The sequence below is a fragment of the Cebus imitator genome, unplaced genomic scaffold (genome assembly GCF_001604975.1).
Source record: "Cebus imitator isolate Cc_AM_T3 unplaced genomic scaffold, Cebus_imitator-1.0 Scaffold42, whole genome shotgun sequence".
Taxonomy (NCBI): domain Eukaryota; kingdom Metazoa; phylum Chordata; class Mammalia; order Primates; family Cebidae; genus Cebus; species Cebus imitator.
The window spans coordinates 9,543,562-9,558,535 of NW_016107357.1; the positions used below are offsets into that span (position 1 = coordinate 9,543,562).

Genomic DNA, 14,974 nt, shown 5'->3' on the forward strand with positions numbered 1-14,974 from the left:
CTCTGTCTTTGCTAAAAATACAAAAACTAGCCGGGCATGGTGGCATGCGCCTGAAGTCCCAGCTACTGGGGAGGCTGAGGCAGGAGAATCACTTAAACCCGGGAGGCGGAGACTGCAGTGAGCTGAGATCCCACCACTGCACTCCAGCCTGGTGACAGAGATAGATTCCATCTGGGAAAAAAAAAAAAAAAAAAATCCAAGTGCCTAATAAAAAAGGAGCTACAGAAGAACTTGAGCATTGTATCTTGGATGCTAAACTCCAATATGTCAAAGATTCCATACTGCCGTTCAAAACACCATTCTGCTATGACATTGAGGATCAAATGAATGAATGATAACTCTGGGAAGGGAGATCACAGGTACAAACTCTCAAGAGAAACACGAAGTTTGTGCCATAAAATATTGGTGGTGGGTAGATTACTGAGTGATTAACAGCTAAGAAAGTATTTAAGTGAAACTGAATTGATGGGCAAGAAAAGAAGCTAAAGAGAATACAGAAAGGGAGGGAGCCAGTTTATTAAGAGTAATAAGGGCATTATTACTGAGGAAATTACGTACACGGTTTCTTTAAATCTTCAAACAACCTTATGAGATTAGTTTTAGCATTATTACTATTTGTCTGATAAGCAAACTTAAGGTGTAGAAAGGTTAATTTCTTCCAAACCATACACCTAGAAAGTTGTATAGGTAGGATTTGTGCCTGCTTATGCATTTAACCAATAAATTTGGAGAACGGAGCTTAGTGGGAAATCACGCCTTTTAGGAACTGGAATATGAATAAAGGATTTGGCAGCTCTTGTGAACTCAGCTTCTTTTTCCTTTTACTAAGAGTTCTCTTGCAGTGCAATAAAATTTACTTTTATGTTTGTACTGAGCTTATGCTGCCTTAATAGTGGGTGGAAGACGAGAAAGTATATTCCTGGAGAAAAAGTAACATTGGGAAATGACTGTGGGGTGCTCAGGCATTACAGCTGGATGGCAGCAGTGGCAGAGTGCCTGTGAGGACAGAAACAAAATGAGAACCTGGCTGAGGTGTGCATTCCTGCAAGATCTGCTGGGAAGAGCTCATGTATTTGTCAAAATACATATTGTTCCTGGGGTTTTTTTGGTGACAGGAAAGGGGATGAAGAGGAGTTTGTTAGAAATAAAAAGGTTTTCTAGTAAAAAGAACAACTAAAATACTTCACCTTTCTTTTCTTTTTAAGGTGAATGATATCTGTATGGAAATACCATACTGAGTATTTTAATAACCTGAGCAGCAAGATTATAACATGCAATACCATTATACATGAGGAGAGTTCTCTTTTTATCACACTATAGAATTAATCAAAGTAACTGTTTTTTGAATAGCAAAACAGTTCCTGTTTAGAATGAAAATATGCAAACATCAGTAATTCCAAACATATTCAAAATCACTTTTTTGTTCAACAATTTCTAAACATCTAGATCTACAAGTTCCCTTAGTAGAAAGTTATGCTAACTACTCTTCTGACTATAAGTATCCTAACAAAACAGAAAGAATAAAACATTCAAAAATCTCCCCTGGTTTTACAATTCTATGTACAATATTTGCATTTGAACTCATTTTATTTCCCCATCTCTGTAAAGACTACATGTTCAACAGGATAATAAATGCTTTAGGACAAGAATTACTGTGCCGTTTAATGTGGAATAGAGAGAATGTTATGCCAGGTAGTAAAGAGAGTGAATGATATAACATTTAACAGGAACTTCTAAATTATTAAATTGATAGAATCAGGAGAGAAAATGATAATGCAGTCAATTTATAGTGCGTATGTTAATTAAAATCACTTTGTACATTAGAAGAGAAATTCTGTCAGCATTAGAAATAAATCAACTAAAAATAGATTTATTTTAAAATCAGTATTCCATTATTGTCATACAATAAAACCTATTGGAGAAATTAATTAAAAGTAACTTTTTTTATTATACCACCAGAGATTTTTAACCAACATATAAACAGTAAAGTGCTGAAAAGAAAAGGAAAAAGTAAAATAGAAATTATCAGGAAAAATAAAAATGAGCAAATATATACATATATATATATTTATATATATATATATGTATATATTTATATACATATATATATAAAACTAAATAAGCATTCCAGGCTTTACAATTCTTATAAAGATTGAAAATACAGATATTCTCCAATGGTTAAAGCATTTTTCAAAGTAAATTTTTACTGCATTATGTTTAATATTGATAAATCCTACATTATATTTAAGATAAGAAAGAAGCATTATTTTGGCTCCCATAAATTTTCAAATGTGGTATTTCTAAAACTGACTGCATTACTAGGCAAATTCTTCAAATTGATTCACTGATCTTTTTTACTGAAGGATGCATTGGTTTGAAAATCAAAGACTTACGTCATCCAAAAAATCAATCAGTGAAGATGAGGAAGAAGAAAAGGAATCCTATTTAACGAATACAGCAATAAAAAAATAGAAAATATGGATGAAGCAATTTAATAAGAATAATAAATCAAAAATTTTGTAAAACAATTGAAAGGCAAATGACATTAATTCAAATAAATAAATGAGAAAAGCAGTCACTATCATTGTTCTCAAGAAACTGATTTATTAATTACTTTTTAAAGAGTGATTCTTTTTCCTTTTTCTAAAGGAATGAAACACAATTTATATACTCTGCCCAAAATGTAATAAAATGAAGCTCATGACAAATAATTAATAATCAAATTAAATGTAAGCACTTCAGAAGTAACTACTAAAAGTAAGCAATAGAATCACTGAGGCTTCTAATTCTTCCCACTAGAACATCAGTTCTAGTTACATAATCACTGTTTCATTACTGTGTAATCTGCCTAACAGAGTTTATGTAATACTTTATAACAAAAAGCATTTCCTACTGTATAGTTTTTAAAAGATGAATTGATTTGAAATAGGAACCAGCAATACCTCAATGTGAGCTTTGGCATTTTCTCATTTTTTATTGTAGCACTATCCTTTGGAGAATAGGAAAGACTGTCAAATTATTTCAAAAGTTGCGATTTGTTCTGCTCTTAATGTTTCTTAAGGGAGATGAAACTGCTTTTAAATTTCATAATGACTCATGATAGTTCTTAGATGTTTTGTTTAATAGAGGTGGGAGTATCATCTCCATAAGAATGCAGAACATATTCCTCTGCTAACATGTTTTTGTTTATTTAAGATTCTAGGTCCTCTCATGTGGGAAGCAATAAAACAGTTTTTTTATAAGTGAATTTTAAATTACAAAATGAATTTTAAATTCACCACAGAGGATATTTGAAAAGTTTGATAATACTTACTTCAAATTGATCCAGAGCATCGGTAGGCGTATTCAAAAATGCCAAGAAAGAATGCTGTGAGTCTTGGTGCTCTATACCTAGAAGACAGCAGCAACTTTTTTTAAGACTACAACAATTAAAACGGATTTTAATGGATAATCTTCCCTGTCTGAATCTATTAAAAGTAGTTCACAAACTACTGTATTTCAAAGTTGATCACTATTATTAACTCTACCTTTGAAAAAACCTAAAATACACTAGTGTTTCCTAGAATATCACTCAATAGTTCAATTATATCAGTTTCCATGAAATACTTATTTAAGTCATCGAGTTTCTTTCTTTTCTCATATAGTAAATCATTAAAAAACCACATTAAATCTTTTGGTAGACTTGAGAGAATTTAAAAATAGGGGCCTGTTTATGTCTCATTTTTCTAAATTAATTTAACACCAAACAGGTTTCTGTTTTGAAATACTCTTATCAAAGCATACAGTATGCACTGTCTAATATAAATAATCCTTTATAATAAAATAATGCAGTGATAAAACAAATATACTTAATTACAAAAAAAAAAGACAATCTGATTTTAGATATTTTTTATTGACAGGATGAAGACTCCAAACTTCAGTTTTTTTCAGATGAATTTTTTAAAAGTCATACATATCTCTTGACTAAGGCATTAACTTTAAATGCCTAATTTTCCAAATAATTCTTAAACCACACGAATAAAAATAGTAGGCAGAAAAAAAAAAACCCAGAAAACAGCCAATCCCACATTTTTTACTTCCATATCCTCAGGAATTGACATTAACTGATTTGTGTTTTTCATATTACTATCTAATAATATAACATAGTTATCAGGTAGGCAATATGTTCAGAAATTCATTCAAATATTGAGAGCCCATTATGTGCCAGACACTGTTCTAGATACTTGGGGACACAATAGTAAACGAAGCATTAAAAAAATCCTTGCCCTCATAATGTAAATATCACATTATATTACTTAAGTTGTAGTATACATTATATTATACAGTAAAATTCTGTTCTGCAATATTCAAAACCCAGTTAAGAAGCTATGGTAAACATGTCTTCATAAAGCAATGTGATAGACTTAAGTCTCTTCTTTTTCAAGTTTAGGTCTATTCTAAAAATGATGCAGTCAATGACATCGGGGATGCAAGTCATATTCTGCACTAGTCTCTCTCTTATTAATTGCCATTAGGGCCACAAGTTGTCCATGTCTTATGTATTCTTTTTCTTCTCTTCACTAAACAATGTATCTCTCTTCCAGTTTTCATTAATGAAAACCTAGCTTGATTTTCATTTTGGCATGCTGGCTTGTGCTCCTTATCTGAATTGCTATTCACTTTTTCTGGGCTCCTTCCTTTTTTTGTTAATTAAGAAATTCAATCAACAAGAACTTATTGAGCATCAACTATCCGTAATGGCTTTTTCATGGTAGCTTCTTTATGTGATTACTCTCTGCTTTTCATCATTTTACATACAGATGGCAAAGACTTCATCAGCTTTATCTCACTGTGTTGCAAGGCTGAGAAAGGATAGGGAAGGAAGCACTTAGACCTAATAAAAAGTCCATTAACAAGTTCAGTATTCAGTGATGGCCTTTGTCAGGTAAATCAATTTCAAATAAATGCATATAAGATATCCCTTTATTTAAAAAAAAAATCTGAATTTCTTTTTATTAAATTTTCACGTTCTTAACATCCACATTAAGGAAAGTTTCAGAAGTTCATGTAATACAGCTATCACACACCTAAGCTTTCACATGAACGAAAAAATGTTCAACTAAAGTTTTCAAGGTAATGGTAATAAATCCAGGATATCCCACAGGACAAGGAATTTAAGTGTCAATGTGGAAGAAGACATTGAGATGCCCCCTAAAATTTTCTTTACTGAATTGCTCCATTAATACTATATTAATCTTTAGCTATTTCATACCTTATTTTCTCAACTACCCTAAAAAAGAATCCCCCCGAGTTTTTATACATTCTAGGCACATAAAAAGTGCTAAGAAATACTTGTTCAAGTACCCTTACCAAGTTCTGAATATTAACACGCATTGCCACTATCAGAGTGATAACCTCATAAGATAGCATTTGAGAATATATAAAGTGCATTATAAATTTTTTTTCCAATCACAAAAATGTTATTCATGAAATAGTCCATGGCACTGAAAAAAATGTCAAATTTATGGCAAAGTATCTTTTTCTGTTACTATGAAATCTTTAAATAATGTATATTAAGTAAAACAAAATGACTGAGAGGCCAGTCTTCCAAATGTGTGTGTATATGCATGCATCACATATACACAACATACATTCATAAATGAGTGCCAGAACTGATTATGTCAATAATTCTCCCACCTATGCAATAAACTGATTCTTATGTAATATATTTATAACATAACAGTAAGTCCTGAGTGATGCAAACACACACTCTCATACCCTTTTCAGATCTAAGCTCTTCAGTGTCCTTTATCAGTTGTTCGATTTCTGAGAGTAGTTCCAAGTTCTTCTTCTCTGAATCTTTTAGTTTACTTAAAAAGAAAAAAGAAAAAATGTCATTAATTTTTACTGCTGGTTAGTGAGCCACCTTGGATGTAGCCAAACTTACTTGGTTTAAATGTCAGTCATGCTAAATTAGGGGACTATAAATTACTGCAGGAAGAACAGTAATACAGCCTGCCACCTACTCTCATGTAGAATAAAGTTTTACTAGAACACAGCCAACCTCATTCATTTAAGTATTGACTATGGCTGCTTTTACACTACAATAACAGAGATGAGTAGCTGTGATGGAGGCTAATCAAAGCCTAAAATATTTACTATGTGAACCTTTACAGAAAACATTTGCTGACCCTGAGCTAAATTATTAAATTCAAAAGTTATAAAATCAAAGGTTAATTTTAGAATATTGTTAGACTTTGTTAGATATTATACCATTACAGACAACCATGAAAGTGGAGCATATACAGGAGTAAGTTTATAATTTTTGAAACTGGCTCATCTCCCTGATTTATGAACAATATGTAAACTCATATGTCCTAGGCATAAAGAGAAAAGATCATACTTATTCCAAATTACAACACAGAGAATGACATTCAGTAGCTCTTTATGCTGGTATCAATTCACTTTCTCCAGAAAAACGTTTCCCCTTCTCAATGCCACATAAGCACCTTTAAGTAAAACATACTTATGTCTGCATTATTTATAGCAAAAAGCTTATAAGCCAAAAGTTTATCAACCAACAGAGGCATTATGTATCTGGCCTTTGACTTGATTCAAAAGATTAACAATTGCAGTTTAAGGACTAAGACTACACACCATTAAAAACTGAATTCATGGGCCTGCCTTTCTTTTCAGCTTTTGGAACCTTTGGTATTCTGAGCAGTCAGTGGATTTTCATATTTGTAGTTTACTTGTGATGTGAAGTTCCTATTGTTCCTCTATGTCACTTAAACTTTGAATCATATTTATAAATCAATCTAATTATGGTTTTTTTCATTTAATCATTTATGTATTATGATATGTTGTGACAAGAATTGAGGAAATGTGTTCATTAGCTAACTGCTTCAGAGTTTGTACTTTTTAAAAAATACATAAAGGAACATGAAAAACAATAATTATACTTAAAAGATACTATACCATTATGAAATGTGCCATCAATAGAATTTTCATTTATAAAAGACTTTTGGTAGAGGCCACAATTTTCAAATGATTATATTTTGTTCTCACCATATGTTGTATTTTTATACAAATATAATATTCCTAAACATGAGAGAATTTCAGGTTTAATAAAATGTGAGAGTCAATTAAATTTTATAAATAAGGAGAAAAATAAATAATGGAATATTATTTAATACTATTAATTCTACTTTATGGACAAGCCAGACGAAAACAAGGCTATATTAAAACCTCCTCACTATATACAAGGCTTGAAAGCATCTAGTTATTTTTAAATCTTTGTAACATTTTTGGACCTCATTTTCTAAAAGAAAGCAATGGACAGGAAACCAAACATGTAACTTCTCTCCAAATAATTTTTGACAAACGTAGAAATTTTCTAGTGGGACTGTATTATTCAATCTTACCATTCTGTTATGATGTTAGATGCTTTAACTTTATTCAACTCTTCTTGGATAGCCTGTTTGGCTCTTATTTCTGCATCCAGAGCCGACTGCAACTCCAGTCTAGCGGACATATCCAGTTTCGCAAAACGACGCATTTTCCAGGGCATATCCTATGAAATAATGACTGTGTTTTAGTTTCATCCTGTTTTTAAGACTTAAATTATTACAGTTAACGACCTGTGTGTTACGTTTTTCTAAACTGGAAAAGACCCAAATGAACTGTTTTCTCATAAAAAACTTTACAGTAGACTAAAAGTCTAAACAAACTGATACAAGTAATTGGATTTATTATAGTGTTTTTAAAAATCTCTTTTTTTGGCCGGGCGTGGTGGCTCAAGCCTGTAATCCCAGCACTTTGGGAGGCCAAGGCGGATGGATCACGAGGTCAAGAGATCGAGACCATCCTGGTCAGCACGGTGAAACCCCGTCTCTACTAAAAATGCAAAAAAATTAGCTGAGCATGGTGGCGCGTGCCTGTAATCCCAGCTACTCAGGAGGCTGAGGCAGGAGAATTGCCTGAACCCAGGAGGCGGAGGTTGCGGTGAGCCGAGATCACGCCATTGCACTCCAGCCTGGGTAACAAGAGCGAAACTCCGTCCCAAAAAAAAAAAAAAAAAAAAAAAATCTCTTTTTTCTAATATGATAAGCCTCCATGCAAAATCGTAGAAGCTTACTGTTGCTCGTGTACCCAAGCTGGAATTTCTTAATGCTTCCAATTCTTCGGTCATTTTAGAAGCTAAGGCCTGAAGATACCCTCGTGCATCCTTTTCATCGCTGACCCTAGAATATATAAAGACAAAGTACAAAAGTACACCAAAAAAGCTTTAGTGCAATATATGTTATTTTAAAGCTTCCTAAAGAAGTAAGTGATAGAAAGTTCAAAGACAGTCTTAAATAATTTCTTTCAAAAGGTCTACCATAGTATACTACCTATCAACAACTGGGAAGAGGTTTATGGACTTGTTCTCTTATGTACATGGTAGAGCTGGTGACGTTTACAAAAGCCCAACTTACTCATAGCTGATAAATTAGTAAAACTTCACCCTTGAAACACAAAATTAACACTCTTTAAACCTAACAACACAGACGCACACATGTGTGGGGTTTTCTAAGTAATAAGATTTCTCATTAATTGGATTCTGCCATTTTAGATCATAAAAACAACAAACCATTCTTAAAGCTGAAGTATATTAAATTTAGAAAGCTTAACGTAGCATATTCTGCAAAAATCAGGGTAATATTGTAATTAAGCTCCTCTGTTTTCTAAAATAATCAATAAAATAACAAAGAGAAAGATTAAAATCTACCAAAACCCAATTTCTACTTACTGTCTTAAGGCTATCTAGCTGGTAAAACAATTGTAATTTTAGATAGAAAGTTTTCAAATTATATTAAGTAAAACAAATTCTACATTTTAGAATTTCTCAAGAAAACATCTGCATTTCTTATACTTCCCTTATATGGGGGGATGGTGAGGGGAGGAGTCAGGCATATCTACATACATACAAAAGTCTACAAAAGAAGGACCTATTCTCAGGAAGAATAAAAACCATTGGTATACAGAAAGCCACAGTGCACAAAGAAAAAAAATGGAGTTGAAATTTTGCAATGTCTTTCGCCATATTGGCCAGGCTGGTCTTGAACTCCTGACTTCTTGATCTGCCTGCCTTGGCCTCCCAAAGTGCTGGGATTATAGGCGTGAGCCACTGTGCCTGGCCCACAAGTGTATTCTAACACACTTTTGGGTAGACAACTTGTCTTTGTGCAGGCTGGTTGTTTTCAGAGATAAAATCCAGGTCACTGAAGCTGTGAGGAAAGTATATTTCAGGTAAATCAGTATGTATCTGTGATATATACAGCAGACATGTTTAACTCTTGAGCTCTGCATTAGTATCTCTTAGAATGTAAACTCCTGAGCAGTCAAATTCATATGTATCTTAAAGAGGCCCTTTAAAAGAGGGTTGGTGTTCTTTTCTCTTAGATGGGAGGTTGTCTTTGGAGTACAAGCAAAAGAATTTATAGAGATGCAATAAAACCATTGTAAGAAGTTGCCCTCTGTAGTGACAGTTACATATTCTTAGGCTCTACATACATGTACATATTTTTATTGCCTTTTAAGGAAAAATGGTTTCGGAAACTATGTTAAGAATGTTTGTGTAGTAAGGGTTGTGTTATTCTAAAATTCTTTGAACACAAGTGACTGCAATCTTTTCATTTAATTACCTGATCTATAGCATAGGGAATCAATTGGGATGTAGGAGGATTATCTTTTTCAGAATACAAAAAAGACACTTATATAGTAACAATGAAGAAAACTGTATTAACAATTAAGTGCCCAGGCTAACAGGTCTCACCAAGCGCTGGTTTAGTATCTACCATAGCTCAGAGATCTTAGCTTACGCACATTTCCAAGAAACTGTGAAGTCCAATGTGTTTATTAACTTTGGAAATCAACTTCTTGTAAACAGACTTCAAGTTGTTTGAAATTTTATATGACACGAACAATCTCTTTCTTCTAACTTTACTTTCTATTTCCATGTTGAACACATTCACAATCCCTTACAACTGCAGTCTTCCATTAATTCCTAACTTTGGATTAAACCTATTTCTCTTTTTCTTGGCTATAGAGAATTACTGGTTTGGAGGGTAACTCATGCCACTTAAGTTCCACTGGACTCTAGGTCTCACACAACAACTCCTTTTGATAAACATGGCTATTTGCCTATTTTTCAAGCTCATTAAAAAAAAAAAAAATCTTACTTTCTCCACCCCCAACACTATTTCTCTCTCTCTTTTTTTTGTTTTTTGAGAGAGAGTCTTGCTCTGTTGCCCAGACTAGAGTGCAGTGGTACAATCTCAGCTCACTGCAACCTCGTTTTGTGGGTTCAAGTGATTCTCCTCCCTGAGTCCCCCTAGTAGCTGGGATTACTGATACATGCCACCATGTCTGGCTAATTTTTGTATTTTTAGTAGAGATGGGGCTTAGCCATGACGGCCAGGCTGGTCTCAAGCTCCTGACTTAGGGTGATCCACCCGCCTCAGCCTCCCAAGTACTGAGATCACAGGCATAAGCCACTGAGCCCGGCCCCAACACTGTCTCTTGTTCCTTGCTTCTAGGCCATTTGGTTAAGTTTACTTATACTCGCTCTCTTAACTTTTAAAAACCGTTTTAGAGGTAGATGTCTCATCTTTTACTTGGTGAAATCATTCAAACAGATTCTTAATACCATAGTTATTATTACTATACACAATCACCCTCCCTCCTACACCTTTATTTTCAATTTCATTATTTTCGTATGTTCCTTTAAACATGTACAAACTCTACCAAATCCAAAAGTTCCCCATGCTCCTCACTGACAAGCCCTCAAACATCCTATTTTTTTCCTCTCTCTTTCATTGTTATACTACTGACATGTAATTGCTCTAGTATTAAAACCCTCCATTCACTCCTCTATACTCCATGAGGTCTAATTCCTGACTCAACTATTTTGCTGAAGCTAATCTGTTAAAACTCAACTACAAAAGGCCATCTTAGAGCTATAGTGTTCTCTTGGAAAATTTAATCCTTCCTTCCAAGTTCTCTCAAATAATCAATTAATTAATACTTATTAAATACTATTACATTGGGCATACTAAGAAGACAAAAGAAGATATATAAGGTACAATTCTTGAAAAGTCGGGGCATATACAGTAATTAGAAGCTGATTCTTGAGTCATATACACCTGGTTTCATATCCTAGTACTTACCAGCTGTGTGACTTTGGGCAAGTTACTTCTCTAACTTTGTTATACCACCTATAAAATGGGTATAGTAATAATATGTACCTCACAGGATTGGTGTAATAACCAAATATGAATACATGTGAATTCCCAGCCTAATGACTGGAACACTCTTATGTTTTAATCAATATAAGCTATTACCTTACACAAATGAGCATGACTGAATGAGGAATGTTTCAAATAATGTGAGTGGATTTAAATAGAGATAAAGGTTTCATTACTGAAGCCCTTTGTAATTATTAAACACTTCTCCTGGTTCTCCTACAGAGCTGTTTCATCTAGCTTTTATAATATAGCCCTTACCATTCTACTTTCTTGTCTCCTTAAAAAGATCTTAGCCATTTCATTGGCTTTATTTACTAGGAATTTAATTCCCAAATTTACATTTCCAATCCTAACCTTCATGTCAGTTATTCAAAAGCATATGAAAAATCTCTACTAAGAGATGTCTCAGGATCACCTCATTCTCACCAACAAACAAAATAAAATAACAGTTAAAATTGATTGTATCATCTTCCCCAAGGTTGGTTACCCCTCTCGACTTTCCTATTTCAATGATACTATCATTTTCTTAATCTCCTTAACTCAGAATTCAATACTGATTTCTCCTCATCTCTTGCCCTTCATTTGTAAGTAGCATTAAGTCCTATAGACTTTTCTTTCATAATGTCTTCTGCATTTGTTCACTTTATTCCTAATCTTACCTTCTATTTCATCCTGAACATTACTGTTAAGAGCTATTTGCCTAATCATCATTTTAATTAATATAATTATCTTTTGCAAAACCTTTTCCATCTTACAAATAAGGTAAAATTCTTACCTAGTATTCATGACAATTGTGTTGCAGTAACTTTATTAATCTTACTTCCTACTATTCTTTTACATAAATTCTCCAATTTGGTAAAACTAGATATAGGATATTTTACTAAACTCAGTGTTATCAGAAAACACAGTCTAGTTTAACTAATTACTCCCACCCTTCTCCAGTACCTAGTCTGAGATAATTCTCTCAACATTACATTCTTATTTTTAAAAAGTCAGTATCTATTCAACATGTAAGGCATTTATATTTAACTCTCATAAGTTATCTCCAGCTCTTGTCAAATTACTTTTTAAACTTTAAATGTTAAGTTATAAGTTACCTAAAGGCAAGTACTACATTTATAGACCTCTGTATTTCTTATGGTACCAGAAGAATGCTTTATGTGAGGAAATAAAGTTTAAAAATAAATCTTATGGACTAGCCTATCAATCTAACCACTCTTGGTAATATTATTCCAAAGAGAATAGATGAAGTCCTCTAATGAGCCAACAGCAAGAAGGAAGGTCCCCACTCTAACAGTGGTGAGAAGTAGATGTCTTTGCTCTAAGAGGTTTTCTTACGCAAGGGATATTTCATAGCAAAGAGAGAGAAGGTAGAGGTCAAGAGCCATTAGAAGTGTCTTCACAAAAGGTTATTACTATACATAATCACCCTTTATATACTGCAATATTTGTTTTGTATTAGCACTGTTCATTTGTCCCAGGAAACATTTAAAGTGCTATATGTCACGAGGTCCTAAAATCTTGTTTGAGCATTGTCATTTTTTAAAAGCAGGCTAAAAATCCAAAATCTGAAATGCCCCCAAATCTGAAACTTTTTGAAAACTGACAAGATGCTTAAGTTTTTGGATTAGGGATGCTGAACTGGTAAGTATAACACAAACTTCCCCCAAATCCAAAAGAAATCCAAAACACTTCTGGTCCCAAGCATTTTGAATAAGGAATACTCAATCTGTATACTAAACTCAAAGCGCTTTTAATGGAAAAAATATTTGAACCAAAATATGAATACGAGAAATAAAATTCCCAACAAATAACTGAGCTACAGACATACGATGAAACTATAAGCTGGGTATCCTTTACGTGAAATGCTTGAGACTAGAAGTATTCTGGATTTCAGATTTTTTGGATTGCAGAATACCTGAATATACATAATGAGATTATCTTGGGGATAGGACCCAAATCAAAACACAAAATTTGTGTATGTTTCATATACATCTTATACACACAGCCTGAAGATAATTTTTTTTGAGATGGAGTGTCGCTCTGTAGCCCAGGTTGGAGTGCAGTGGCATGATCTCGGCTCACTGCAACCTCTGCCTCCCGGGACCCAGTTCAAGCAATTCTCCTACCTCAGCCTCTCAAGTAGCTGGGATTACAGGCGTGAGCCACCATGCCCAGCAAGGTAATTTTTTACAATGTTTTAAAATAATTTTTTTGTATATGAAACAAAGTTTTGACTGTGACTCATCATGAAGTCAGGTCTAAAATGTTCTGCTTGTGGTGTCATGTCAGCACTCAAAAAGTTTCACATTTTGAAGCATTTCAGATTTCAGATTAGCAAAGCTCAACCTGTATTTGTCTTGATATAAATTAAACACCTACCATTTGCCAAAAAGGATTTAAAAAGTTAAATAAAGTTAAACTACCTATTTTTACTTGGCAATAAAGTCTTCGTTAGATTCTACTTTCTCCACGTATTACTAAAAAGTGAAAATTTTTACAAGCACCAGCATAATCACTTAATAAATGAATATGAAGGTCACTAAGATGAATATTCCAATCTAATCTAAATCCTAAGAGCTTGAGAAACAGTTGATAAACTAAAATGTAACCATTTAAGGTTTTAAAAATGCCATGTGTGAATTAATCTGGTATAATCATAATAGAGGGTATAACAGTACAGTATCTTGAGCTTCTATGTATTTTTGCAGGCCTTTCATTTCTTAAAATACAAATACAGCAGTTTCGATCTTAGAAAGGAACATCTATAGGTAGCAGATGAATTTCAACAGTTCTCTAAGGACCAACTTTGACTCTGGAGGTAGTAACATTTTCTTAGAAAGTAATAATCATATTTCAATGAAGCTGTGTAAAAGCTGGTATGGGAGTTAGGGAACAGAGGAACAGAACAGAAAACACAGTAGAACACAAATAACAGATCAGTAATAAAACTGTGCTTTTCAGAGTAACTTATTTATCATAGCTGACAAATGAGATAAAAACCATTATTAGTAGCCACCTGGAATTCATACCAACTTGGCCACATAACCACAATCATCTACAAAAATATGTTTAAAAGAGTACTCACCACTGAATTATTTCTGTGATTTGGGCTTCCCAATGTGCAACTGATTCTTTCTTGTCTGCTAGATCTTTAACTTCTTCTTCCAACTGCTGGTTGTGTATGCTTAAGTTCTCATACAAAGTAGTTAGCTGAAAGATAGTTTTAAGACATGCATGAGTTTTAGGAACAAGAATTTAAGCTGTTTACACAGCTACTGTCAAATATGACTACTCACCGTGATTTACCCAAAAATACTTGTCTTTTTAATATAACAATCCCTTCTGCTCACTAAATTTGGGTATCAGGTACTCTGAATTCTCCTGCTGTCTTTGTTTTTCCCTTACATCCTAACAGTGAGTTGCTTCTGTGAATATTCTCTACTTGCCTTAAGAATTGCCTATTTCTGTGGGTAATAGCTTTCTTTTTTCTTTTTGTTCCCAAATGTCTTTATGTCACCTTTTCTCTTTTAAAAAAGCTTGTAACTTCAAGCATATATAAAAATGGACAATATAAATGAATTCCCATGACCCCACTACCCAATTTCAACAATGATTATTTCAATATTAATCTTGTTTCATTTGCACTCCTGTTCTTTCTTCTTTGAGACTGAGTTTTGCTCTTGCTGCCCATGCTGGAGGGCCAC

The 14,974-nt window shown here is 33.4% G+C and overlaps 1 protein-coding gene across 18 annotated transcripts in view; it reads right to left on the bottom strand.

The window, feature by feature from the left end:
- CDC42BPA (CDC42 binding protein kinase alpha) overlaps positions 1-14,974 on the bottom strand; it is a 330,073-nt gene that overhangs the window by 73,592 nt on the left and 241,507 nt on the right. For 8 of the 18 annotated variants that reach the window (XM_017526467.2, XM_017526461.1, XM_017526465.1 and 5 more), the window contains 5 exons: positions 14,356-14,480; positions 8,117-8,222; positions 7,404-7,552; positions 5,758-5,849; positions 3,314-3,390 (listed from right to left, as the gene is read on the bottom strand). In XM_017526467.2, coding sequence (XP_017381956.1) covers positions 3,314-3,390; positions 5,758-5,849; positions 7,404-7,552; positions 8,117-8,222; positions 14,356-14,480 — 549 coding nt within the window. Of the gene's footprint in view, positions 1-2,393; positions 2,442-3,313; positions 3,391-5,757; positions 5,850-7,403; positions 7,553-8,116; positions 8,223-14,355; positions 14,481-14,974 lie in introns of all 18 variants that reach the window. The other 10 variants (XM_017526457.2, XM_017526468.1, XM_017526463.1 and 7 more) reach the window with 2 other exon arrangements.